Source organism: Impatiens glandulifera, chromosome 3, assembly GCF_907164915.1.
Source record: "Impatiens glandulifera chromosome 3, dImpGla2.1, whole genome shotgun sequence".
Taxonomy (NCBI): Eukaryota; Viridiplantae; Streptophyta; class Magnoliopsida; order Ericales; family Balsaminaceae; genus Impatiens; species Impatiens glandulifera.
In genome coordinates this window covers 9,454,134-9,466,546 of record NC_061864.1, presented here as the reverse complement: position 1 = coordinate 9,466,546, position 12,413 = coordinate 9,454,134, and the positions used below count along the sequence as shown (strand labels likewise).

Genomic DNA, 12,413 nt, shown 5'->3' with positions numbered 1-12,413 from the left:
TCTAAAAGAATAGAAAGTGGAAAATTATCTAAATAGGTGTGTATATGGATTCTTCATTCTTCAAGTTAGTTGAGAATAAAAATTCAGGCAAAATCAATTTATAAATTGAAGAAATTTGGTTAACAACTACAAAGATTTGTTTCACACATAAAATTGTACTATACAATTTTCAAATCAAGAATTTGGTTCATAAAAGGAATGGCTGAAGTTGACCCTCAAAATATGTGAAACCTGGATGCTTTTATGTTAGATTAATGATTCCCCAAACCTAAATCCATAAAATATTTAATAGTCTATTAGTCACATTTTTTTTTTATATTTTTTTTATTTATCTTAAGGACTCTTCAAGTGACTCACGTTCCTGTAAGGGTATAAATTCACGTAATATTTTGTTCTCGGAAGAGTCTAGATAATCAATCTTGTGAGACTTTGTTCTTATCATCTAATATGTTCTATACCATTTGTAACACCCAAAATATGTGTATAATTTGCTGAGGTATTCATTAATCTGACATAAGATGAGTAGGTAAACCAAGTTTTTTTTTTTTAAATCAAAATGAATATCTTTACAAAATAAAAATAAATTGAACCTTTAAGTTACATACTATTTGGATTGAAAGAATATTAAAAAAAAACCTGCATCATTTATGTACGGCTCTTAGAGTTCAAAAGTCTCCCAATGTCCATTTCAGGGGCCCTGGCAGGCTACATTCAAGACGAAAATGGAAACCTAAAAAACAAACAAATAATCAATTAGGGCTAGTTTGATTCAATATATTTGCTCAATCTTATTTTCTAAGTATCAGTTACTTACCCCTGTTTGATTCAGCACAGCGGCGGATTCAAGGGGTGCAAGAAGGACTTAAGCACCCCCTTGACTTAAGACCATCTCCAACCCACAAACTCATTCTCAAACCCAAAATGCAGTAAACGTCACATCAAACAGTAATTTATCTCCAACCCAAAAACTCATTTCCAAACCCAAAAGAATATTCTTAGAATATTCCTTTCTTATACAAACTTTTTAACCTTATTAATATTATCTATATATTTATCAACTTTACATATTTAACTCCAATCTTTTTTTATTAATTCAATAAAATTAATTATATATCACTACTTTATAATAAATCAATAATATATTTAAATAAACGAACACATTATATAATAACAAACATTATTAATAAAAAAACACTTATACACATAGATATAAAATAAATTAGATAAAATTTAAGTATAATAAATTTAATGATTTAATTATACATTTAAAAAAAAATATAATTTTGTATCTTAAGAGTAAAAAAAACATAAATTAAATAATTAATTTACATGTAAAAAAAATTAGAAGTAAAAAAAAAAAAGTAAAAAGTGTGAGGGCCATTTTTTAAAAATGGCCAAAAATTGGTGATAATGAATAGTCCAAACGCAAATATGCGTCTGAACTGATGAGAGAGAAGATTGATACGCATTATAGGTTTCTTTTTGCCGGTGGGTTGGAGGAGATTGTGCGTGCCGGTTGAAGTTGGTCTAAGCACCTTGACTTTTGTGAAAAATTTGATATAATTTATACAAATTAATTATTATATATATATATATATATATATATATATATATATATATATATATATATATATATATAATTAGAAAGGATAAAAGTGGAACAAAAGAGTGTTGACGAAGGTGGTTATCACTCCTCTATGTATGATCACTATATGTTTTTTTAGGGCTAGTTTCCTATATAGATTGATTTTGAAATATACTCTTAAAATATGTTTATGTGATAAATACCATTAATAAGCTATATTTTGATATTCAATTTTACCATTAAAACTATTTTATTCATTTATACAAGAAAGTTTGTACTATACTTTATAATACTTTATAGTCTATAAACAAAAACATCTTTGTCAATTGGCTTATGTTCAAATAAGAAAAGAGTGATGTTTGGTGAAATGATTGTATTCAATTATAATGGAATATTACTGAATGAAAATTTGTATTATATTGTTTAAGTGTATAGACTTATGTTTAGTATATCTATGAACAAATTAAACTATATCTATATGTTAAAAATGAATTTGTGTTTGTGATGCATTTCATGAAATATTTGTTTGGGATCACAAATTAATTGTCAACTGTTTTACAACAAAAGGATCAAAACATGGTACTAGTTGTCAGTTTGATCAAAACGATGAAAGATAAGTTACATAAATTTAGAGACGAAGAATGTGAGAAATTTTTGGACGACATCAGCACATTTTGTAGTCAGCATATGCATATGATCCCAATACCGAATATGGAAGAAAATATGAGAACTTGTGGTCGAAGCATACACAATGGACAAATATTACTAATTTTCATCACTATCGTGTTGAAATATTTTGTAAGATATTAATTTTCATCACCCGTAGTCAAATAATATATTGAATTTTATTGTTTTCTAATAGCATTTTTTATTCATTTTTTTTATAATAATAGGTTCTTGATACGATGATTCAAGATATGCATTGTTTGTTTAGATCCAAATGACTCATTTTCTCAATTTGATATTGGTAAGATACTCTACATTGCTGAATTTTATTCGGAAGATTTTTCGTTAATTGACTTCAGACTTAAATTCAAAATGTACTAAATGATTTTTTTATGATTCAAGATTTGGAAAGTTTTTGCTAAGAAGATGGTTGAAACTGGGAAACATAGAGTTTCTACATTAGTATATTCGGTTGATTGAGTTAACATAGGTTTTACCTGTTACGACTGTTTCAGTTGAAAATGTCTTTTCTGCGATAAAATTATCAAGATTAATTTACGTAATAGTATAGGTGATGAGTGGATGAACGACAGATTGGTAATAGTATACATCGAGAAAGAGATTTTTGCCACAATTGAAAATAAACAAATTTTACAATATTTTCAATAAATGAACATCCGAAAAACTCAATTGTCTCCATTTGTTTGTACGTCTAGCAGTAGTTGAATTGTAAAAGTATAAATATTTTATTAGTATCGACGTGATTTTGTATTTTTATTATTATAATTATTATTAATTATACTTTTATTTTATTTTTTATATAAATTATAATCGATAATTAGACTGATTCAGCATATTCTTAATTGTAGCTTATTCCTGTTGTATTCTCCGAATCAAACAAGCATTAAGTACAACATCATAGTGAAATAAAAAAACAGACGAATGAGAGTTGACCGGTAGCTGCCACTTTACAGATCTGCTTGTCAGTGTGTAAAAATTGAATCTTTAGTTTTTGGATATCCGGCGAAGGAAACAAACAAACAAAGTCAACAGTGAAATTGAGATTTGAGAGAGAAAGAAAAACAGAGAGATGGAGTCGCCTTACAAATCAGATATACTGAAAGGGAAGGTTGCTCTTTTGACCGGAGGTGGTTCAGGAATTGGGTTTGAGATCTCCAAGCAATTCGGATTGCATGGAGCTTCCATCGCCATTATGGGCCGCCGTCAACAAGTCATCGACTCCGCCGTCTCCGATCTCCACTCTCTTGGAATTCAGGTAAACCATTCTTTCATTTTTGTCTTTCAGCTTTAAACCCATCTTCTGTTCAATTTGTCTGCCAATCATTTTCTCAGGCAGATGGGTTTGCGGGCGACGTTCGCAAACAAGAAGATGCAAAAAGAGTCGTTGAATCAACATTTAAAAGATTCGGCAAAATCGACATTCTTGTAAATGCTGCAGCAGGAAATTTCCTAGTATCAGCTGATGATCTATCTCCAAACGGGTTCAAAACAGTTATGGATATTGATTCAGTTGGCACGTTCACAATGTGTCGTGAATCATTAGAATACATTAAGAAAGGTGGAAAAGGAAAAAGCTCATCTGATGGTGGTGGAATAATATTGAACATTAGTGTTACTATGCATTACACAGCTTATTGGTATCAAATCCATGTTTCTGCAGCCAAAGCTGCTGTTGATGCCATAACCAGAAACTTGGCACTTGAATGGGGCACCGAGTATGATATAAGAGTGAATGGAATCGCGCCTGGCCCGATTGGCGATACCCCGGGAATGAGTAAGCTCTTGCCAAAGGAGATCAGGGACAGCCAATATATTGAGTCTAATAAAATTGGGGAGAAATGGGATATTGCCATGGCTGCAATTTATCTTGTTTCAGATGCAGGTAAATATGTCAATGGCTCGACGCTTGTGGTTGATGGAGGACATTGGTTTGACAAACCTCGTTATCTGCCTAAAGATGCAGTGAAGCAGTTATCACGGGTTGTGGAGAAGAGATCGAGACAAGAGCCTTCAGGACTAGCACCACCGAAAAGTAAACTTTGATTTTTAAGCCTGTAATTCAGATGGACTAACTTGATTTTGTGTTATAAGATGCTTGATTTTTGCAATTGTATTGTACTGGATTTTGACATCTATTTTTGAATTAGTCGAATCCCGATTGATTGGATCAAATCCCTCCTATGGTGGTGAACGTGAACAGGGTAGGGTAATTCACATCATATTGAGTTTTAAAAATGTTTAGGATAGAGATGACCAAACTATTTAACTGTTAAAAATAATAAATAATTAATAATCTTGGAAAACATTAAATGTGATGATGAATCTCAAGAGTTGAAGATCGATCGTGACAGGAAGATGAAGCTCAAGAGATGCATTATTTAATGTCATGAATTGCATTTACTTTGAGTTCTAGATTATTCTATTTTATCATTTAAATTGAGAGTTTCTCATTAGTTTTTTAATATCTCAAAATTAAGTGAGCTGTAGCTACTTAAAGAATTCTATCAATAAAATCCTATTTTCTTAGTTATAATATTTTCCGCACCAACAAATTTGGTATCAGAGCAAAGTTACGTTTCAATCTTGAAATGGCATCTACTCTATTCTCATACTCTCCAAGTCAAGTTCCTATCTTTGAAGGTGAATTCTATGAATTCTGGAGCAGCCAAATGGAAACATTTTTCATATCCCTAGGTCTTTGGGATATGATAGATGAAGAAGAACTCGATGTGCCCGATGAAGACGACGAAGGATATGCGAAATTTGAAAAGGATCTCAAAAAACGAGATGCATTAGCTTTGCGCTATATTCAACAAGGAGTTGGGAAAACCATATTTCCTCGTATTTTTGGAGTAAAAAAGGCTCAAGATGCTTGGGTGATATTGAAACAGGAATTTCAAGGTACGGAGAAGACGATCGCATTAAAACTCCAAGCTCTATGGAAAGATTTTGACAATCTAAAGATGGAAGATCGAGAAAAGGTACAAGATTTTTCTTCTCGTGTTTCTACTATTGTCAATCAAATAAAAAGCAGCGGAGATGAAATCAAAGACAAAAAGGTTGTTGAAAAGGTTCTTCGAAGCCTTCCTCAAAAGTTTGATCATGTTGCTGCTGCGATTGAAGAATCAAAAGATTTGTCCAAAATGACAATATATGAGTTGACTGGATCTCTTCTAGCACATGAGCAAAGAATTAATCGTTCTTGTACTCCATCAACTGATCAAGCCTTCAAATCCAAGCAAGTACCAGAAGCGTTTTCAAGAAGTCATCACAACAAATTTGGTAAGAAAAATGAAAAGGCATTCGGTTGGAAAGGCAAAGCACCACAACAATCTGGTGATTCTTATTTCTGTATCATTTGCAAGAAAACAAATCATGAGTCAAAAGATTGTTATTTCAAATGCAAAAGATGCAAAATCCCTAATCATTCTCAAAGGGATTGTCGATTTCAAAATCAGGAGAAGAAAGAAGATGATGCAAAATTTGTGAAAGAAGATTATGACGTTATGTTTGTTTCTCTGAATGGTGAAGAGAAGTCAAACAGTCGATGGTATCTTGATAGCGGTGCTAGCAACCATATGACCAGCAATAAAGATATGTTTGTGGAGCTCAACTCAGACATTACTTCAACTGTTGTTCTTGGAGATGGTTCTTATCAAGATGCGAAAGGAAAAGGAACCATTGCTGTTCCAACTTCGGGAGGTAATAAAAAGCTTATCACGGATGTTCTTTATGTCCCTAATATTTCATATAATCTTCTTAGTATTGGACAACTTATTAAGAAGGACGAGTTATCTACAATTGAGAAAAATTCAACATGGGAACTCGTGGACTTGCCAGATGGAAAGAAAACTATTGGTTTAAAATGGGTCTACAAAGTAAAGTACAGTGAGGATGGTTTGATTCAAAAACATAAAGCTCGACTTGTCGCAAAGGGTTATTCTCAACAACCGGGAGTTGACTTCTCAGAAACTTATGCTCCTGTTGCAAGAATGGAGACAATCCGTACTTGTGTAGCCATTGCAGCTCAGTTGGAGGTAAATATATTTCAACTTGATGTAAAATCAGCTTTTCTAAATGGAGAAATTCAAGAAGAGGTGTATGTTGAGCAGCCCGAAGGTTTTGAGATCAAAGAAGAAGAGAAGAAAGTTTATCGACTAAAAAAGGCATTGTATGGGTTAAAGCAGGCACCCCGAGCGTGGAACAGCAAAATCAATAGCTATTTCATCAAGAAAGGCTTTAATCGAAGTAAAAGTGAATCATCTCTCTATGTGAAGACTATTGACAAAGATTTCTTGATTGTATGTCTATATGTAGATGATCTCATCTATTTTGGAACAAACAAAGCTATGGTGGCAGAATTCAAGAATCAAATGATGAAAGATTTTGAGATGACAGACTTGGGACTCATGAAATATTTTCTTGGTATACAAGTTAAGCAAAGTCCAGGAAGAATCTTTCTATCTCAAGAAAAATATATTGAAGATCTGCTCAAGAAATTCAATATGAGTCAATGCAAGCCCCTCTCCACTCCTATGGCGTTGAATGAAAAATTTCAAGTTAACGACGACGGTGAGAAAGCTGACTCAACTAGTTATAGAAAGTTGATTGGTTCATTAATCTATCTCAACACGAGACCGGATATCACACATTCGGTAAGCTTGCTTTCTAGATTTTTGAATGAGCCAAGTCAAATTCATTTTGCAGCCGCAAAAAGAATCCTTAGATATCTTAAAGGCACAAAAACTCAAGGCATTGAATTCAAAAAGGAAAGTGAATGTAAGCTGGTTGGTTATACAGATAGTGATTGGGCAGGCTCGATTGATGATCGAAAAAGTACCTCCGGTTATATTTTTTGTCTTGGATCAAATGTAATATCATGGAGTTCAAGAAAGCAGAAATCTGTGGCATTGTCATCAGCCGAAGCAGAGTATATAGCATGTACCGATGCAGCTTGTGAAGCTGTTTGGCTTCAAAGAATTTTAAAGGATATGAAGTTTGAGCAATGTGAGCCGACAATTATTCATTGTGACAATATGTCAGCTATTGCAATGACAAAGAATCCTGTTTTTCATGCTCGGTCCAAACATATTGAACTACGACATCATTTTATTCGAGATTTGGTTACTCAAGAAGTAATTTCCATGAAGTTTATCAAGACAGAGGATCAGCCAGCAGATATCATGACCAAAGCCGTCACGATTGACAAGTTCGACAAATTCAAGAAGAAACTCAAGATTACTAATTAAGAGGGGGTGTTAAAAATAATAAATAATTAATAATCTTGGAAAACATTAAATGTGATGATGAATCTCAAGAGTTGAAGATCGATCGTGACAGGAAGATGAAGCTCAAGAGATGCATTATTTAATGTCATGAATTGCATTTACTTTGAGTTCTAGATTATTCTATTTTATCATTTAAATTGAGAGTTTCTCATTAGTTTTTTAATATCTCAAAATTAAGTGAGCTGTAGCTACTTAAAGAATTCTATCAATAAAATCCTATTTTCTTAGTTATAATATTTTCCGCACCAACAAATTTGGTATCAGAGCAAAGTTACGTTTCAATCTTGAAATGGCATCTACTCTATTCTCATACTCTCCAAGTCAAGTTCCTATCTTTGAAGGTGAATTCTATGAATTCTGGAGCAGCCAAATGGAAACATTTTTCATATCCCTAGGTCTTTGGGATATGATAGATGAAGAAGAACTCGATGTGCCCGATGAAGACGACGAAGGATATGCGAAATTTGAAAAGGATCTCAAAAAACGAGATGCATTAGCTTTGCGCTATATTCAACAAGGAGTTGGGAAAACCATATTTCCTCGTATTTTTGGAGTAAAAAAGGCTCAAGATGCTTGGGTGATATTGAAACAGGAATTTCAAGGTACGGAGAAGACGATCGCATTAAAACTCCAAGCTCTATGGAAAGATTTTGACAATCTAAAGATGGAAGATCGAGAAAAGGTACAAGATTTTTCTTCTCGTGTTTCTACTATTGTCAATCAAATAAAAAGCAGCGGAGATGAAATCAAAGACAAAAAGGTTGTTGAAAAGGTTCTTCGAAGCCTTCCTCAAAAGTTTGATCATGTTGCTGCTGCGATTGAAGAATCAAAAGATTTGTCCAAAATGACAATATATGAGTTGACTGGATCTCTTCTAGCACATGAGCAAAGAATTAATCGTTCTTGTACTCCATCAACTGATCAAGCCTTCAAATCCAAGCAAGTACCGTTAGCGTTTTCAAGAAGTCATCACAACAAATTTGGTAAGAAAAATGAAAAGGCATTCGGTTGGAAAGGCAAAGCACCACAACAATCTGGTGATTCTTATTTCTGTATCATTTGCAAGAAAACAAATCATGAGTCAAAAGATTGTTATTTCAAATGCAAAAGATGCAAAATCCCTAATCATTCTCAAAGGGATTGTCGATTTCAAAATCAGGAGAAGAAAGAAGATGATGCAAAATTTGTGAAAGAAGATTATGACGTTATGTTTGTTTCTCTGAATGGTGAAGAGAAGTCAAACAGTCGATGGTATCTTGATAGCGGTGCTAGCAACCATATGACCAGCAATAAAGATATGTTTGTGGAGCTCAACTCAGACATTACTTCAACTGTTGTTCTTGGAGATGGTTCTTATCAAGATGCGAAAGGAAAAGGAACCATTGCTGTTCCAACTTCGGGAGGTAATAAAAAGCTTATCACGGATGTTCTTTATGTCCCTAATATTTCATATAATCTTCTTAGTATTGGACAACTTATTAAGAAGGACGAGTTATCTACAATTGAGAAAAATTCAACATGGGAACTCGTGGACTTGCCAGATGGAAAGAAAACTATTGGTTTAAAATGGGTCTACAAAGTAAAGTACAGTGAGGATGGTTTGATTCAAAAACATAAAGCTCGACTTGTCGCAAAGGGTTATTCTCAACAACCGGGAGTTGACTTCTCAGAAACTTATGCTCCTGTTGCAAGAATGGAGACAATCCGTACTTGTGTAGCCATTGCAGCTCAGTTGGAGGTAAATATATTTCAACTTGATGTAAAATCAGCTTTTCTAAATGGAGAAATTCAAGAAGAGGTGTATGTTGAGCAGCCCGAAGGTTTTGAGATCAAAGAAGAAGAGAAGAAAGTTTATCGACTAAAAAAGGCATTGTATGGGTTAAAGCAGGCACCCCGAGCGTGGAACAGCAAAATCAATAGCTATTTCATCAAGAAAGGCTTTAATCGAAGTAAAAGTGAATCATCTCTCTATGTGAAGACTATTGACAAAGATTTCTTGATTGTATGTCTATATGTAGATGATCTCATCTATTTTGGAACAAACAAAGCTATGGTGGCAGAATTCAAGAATCAAATGATGAAAGATTTTGAGATGACAGACTTGGGACTCATGAAATATTTTCTTGGTATACAAGTTAAGCAAAGTCCAGGAAGAATCTTTCTATCTCAAGAAAAATATATTGAAGATCTGCTCAAGAAATTCAATATGAGTCAATGCAAGCCCCTCTCCACTCCTATGGCGTTGAATGAAAAATTTCAAGTTAACGACGACGGTGAGAAAGCTGACTCAACTAGTTATAGAAAGTTGATTGGTTCATTAATCTATCTCAACACGAGACCGGATATCACACATTCGGTAAGCTTGCTTTCTAGATTTTTGAATGAGCCAAGTCAAATTCATTTTGCAGCCGCAAAAAGAATCCTTAGATATCTTAAAGGCACAAAAACTCAAGGCATTGAATTCAAAAGGAAAGTGAATGTAAGCTGGTTGGTTATACAGATAGTGATTGGGCAGGCTCGATTGATGATCGAAAAAGTACCTCCGGTTATATTTTTTGTCTTGGATCAAATGTAATATCATGGAGTTCAAGAAAGCAGAAATCTGTGGCATTGTCATCAGCCGAAGCAGAGTATATAGCATGTACCGATGCAGCTTGTGAAGCTGTTTGGCTTCAAAGAATTTTAAAGGATATGAAGTTTGAGCAATGTGAGCCGACAATTATTCATTGTGACAATATGTCAGCTATTGCAATGACAAAGAATCCTGTTTTTCATGCTCGGTCCAAACATATTGAACTACGACATCATTTTATTCGAGATTTGGTTACTCAAGAAGTAATTTCCATGAAGTTTATCAAGACAGAGGATCAGCCAGCAGATATCATGACCAAAGCCGTCACGATTGACAAGTTCGACAAATTCAAGAAGAAACTCAAGATTACTAATTAAGAGGGGGTGTTAAAAATAATAAATAATTAATAATCTTGGAAAACATTAAATGTGATGATGAATCTCAAGAGTTGAAGATCGATCGTGACAGGAAGATGAAGCTCAAGAGATGCATTATTTAATGTCATGAATTGCATTTACTTTGAGTTCTAGATTATTCTATTTTATCATTTAAATTGAGAGTTTCTCATTAGTTTTTTAATATCTCAAAATTAAGTGAGCTGTAGCTACTTAAAGAATTCTATCAATAAAATCCTATTTTCTTAGTTATAATATTTTCCGCACCAACAAATTTGGTATCAGAGCAAAGTTACGTTTCAATCTTGAAATGGCATCTACTCTATTCTCATACTCTCCAAGTCAAGTTCCTATCTTTGAAGGTGAATTCTATGAATTCTGGAGCAGCCAAATGGAAACATTTTTCATATCCCTAGGTCTTTGGGATATGATAGATGAAGAAGAACTCGATGTGCCCGATGAAGACGACGAAGGATATGCGAAATTTGAAAAGGATCTCAAAAAACGAGATGCATTAGCTTTGCGCTATATTCAACAAGGAGTTGGGAAAACCATATTTCCTCGTATTTTTGGAGTAAAAAAGGCTCAAGATGCTTGGGTGATATTGAAACAGGAATTTCAAGGTACGGAGAAGACGATCGCATTAAAACTCCAAGCTCTATGGAAAGATTTTGACAATCTAAAGATGGAAGATCGAGAAAAGGTACAAGATTTTTCTTCTCGTGTTTCTACTATTGTCAATCAAATAAAAAGCAGCGGAGATGAAATCAAAGACAAAAAGGTTGTTGAAAAGGTTCTTCGAAGCCTTCCTCAAAAGTTTGATCATGTTGCTGCTGCGATTGAAGAATCAAAAGATTTGTCCAAAATGACAATATATGAGTTGACTGGATCTCTTCTAGCACATGAGCAAAGAATTAATCGTTCTTGTACTCCATCAACTGATCAAGCCTTCAAATCCAAGCAAGTACCGTTAGCGTTTTCAAGAAGTCATCACAACAAATTTGGTAAGAAAAATGAAAAGGCATTCGGTTGGAAAGGCAAAGCACCACAACAATCTGGTGATTCTTATTTCTGTATCATTTGCAAGAAAACAAATCATGAGTCAAAAGATTGTTATTTCAAATGCAAAAGATGCAAAATCCCTAATCATTCTCAAAGGGATTGTCGATTTCAAAATCAGGAGAAGAAAGAAGATGATGCAAAATTTGTGAAAGAAGATTATGACGTTATGTTTGTTTCTCTGAATGGTGAAGAGAAGTCAAACAGTCGATGGTATCTTGATAGCGGTGCTAGCAACCATATGACCAGCAATAAAGATATGTTTGTGGAGCTCAACTCAGACATTACTTCAACTGTTGTTCTTGGAGATGGTTCTTATCAAGATGCGAAAGGAAAAGGAACCATTGCTGTTCCAACTTCGGGAGGTAATAAAAAGCTTATCACGGATGTTCTTTATGTCCCTAATATTTCATATAATCTTCTTAGTATTGGACAACTTATTAAGAAGGACGAGTTATCTACAATTGAGAAAAATTCAACATGGGAACTCGTGGACTTGCCAGATGGAAAGAAAACTATTGGTTTAAAATGGGTCTACAAAGTAAAGTACAGTGAGGATGGTTTGATTCAAAAACATAAAGCTCGACTTGTCGCAAAGGGTTATTCTCAACAACCGGGAGTTGACTTCTCAGAAACTTATGCTCCTGTTGCAAGAATGGAGACAATCCGTACTTGTGTAGCCATTGCAGCTCAGTTGGAGGTAAATATATTTCAACTTGATGTAAAATCAGCTTTTCTAAATGGAGAAATTCAAGAAGAGGTGTATGTTGAGCAGCCCGAAGGTTTTGAGATCAAAGAAGAAGAGAAGAAAGTTTATCGACTAAAAA

The 12,413-nt window shown here is 33.9% G+C and overlaps 1 protein-coding gene across 1 annotated transcript; it reads left to right on the top strand.

The window, feature by feature from the left end:
- The first annotated feature begins 3,256 nt into the window (after nucleotides 1–3,256).
- Nucleotides 3,257–4,428, top strand: LOC124929309 (peroxisomal 2,4-dienoyl-CoA reductase [(3E)-enoyl-CoA-producing]-like). The gene is made up of 2 exons (XM_047469639.1): nucleotides 3,257–3,527; nucleotides 3,605–4,428. The coding sequence occupies exons 1-2, from the start codon at nucleotides 3,342–3,344 to the stop codon at nucleotides 4,313–4,315; spliced, it is 897 nt and encodes a 298-aa protein (XP_047325595.1). The 5' UTR covers nucleotides 3,257–3,341; the 3' UTR covers nucleotides 4,316–4,428.
- Nucleotides 4,429–12,413: the final 7,985 nt, after the last annotated feature.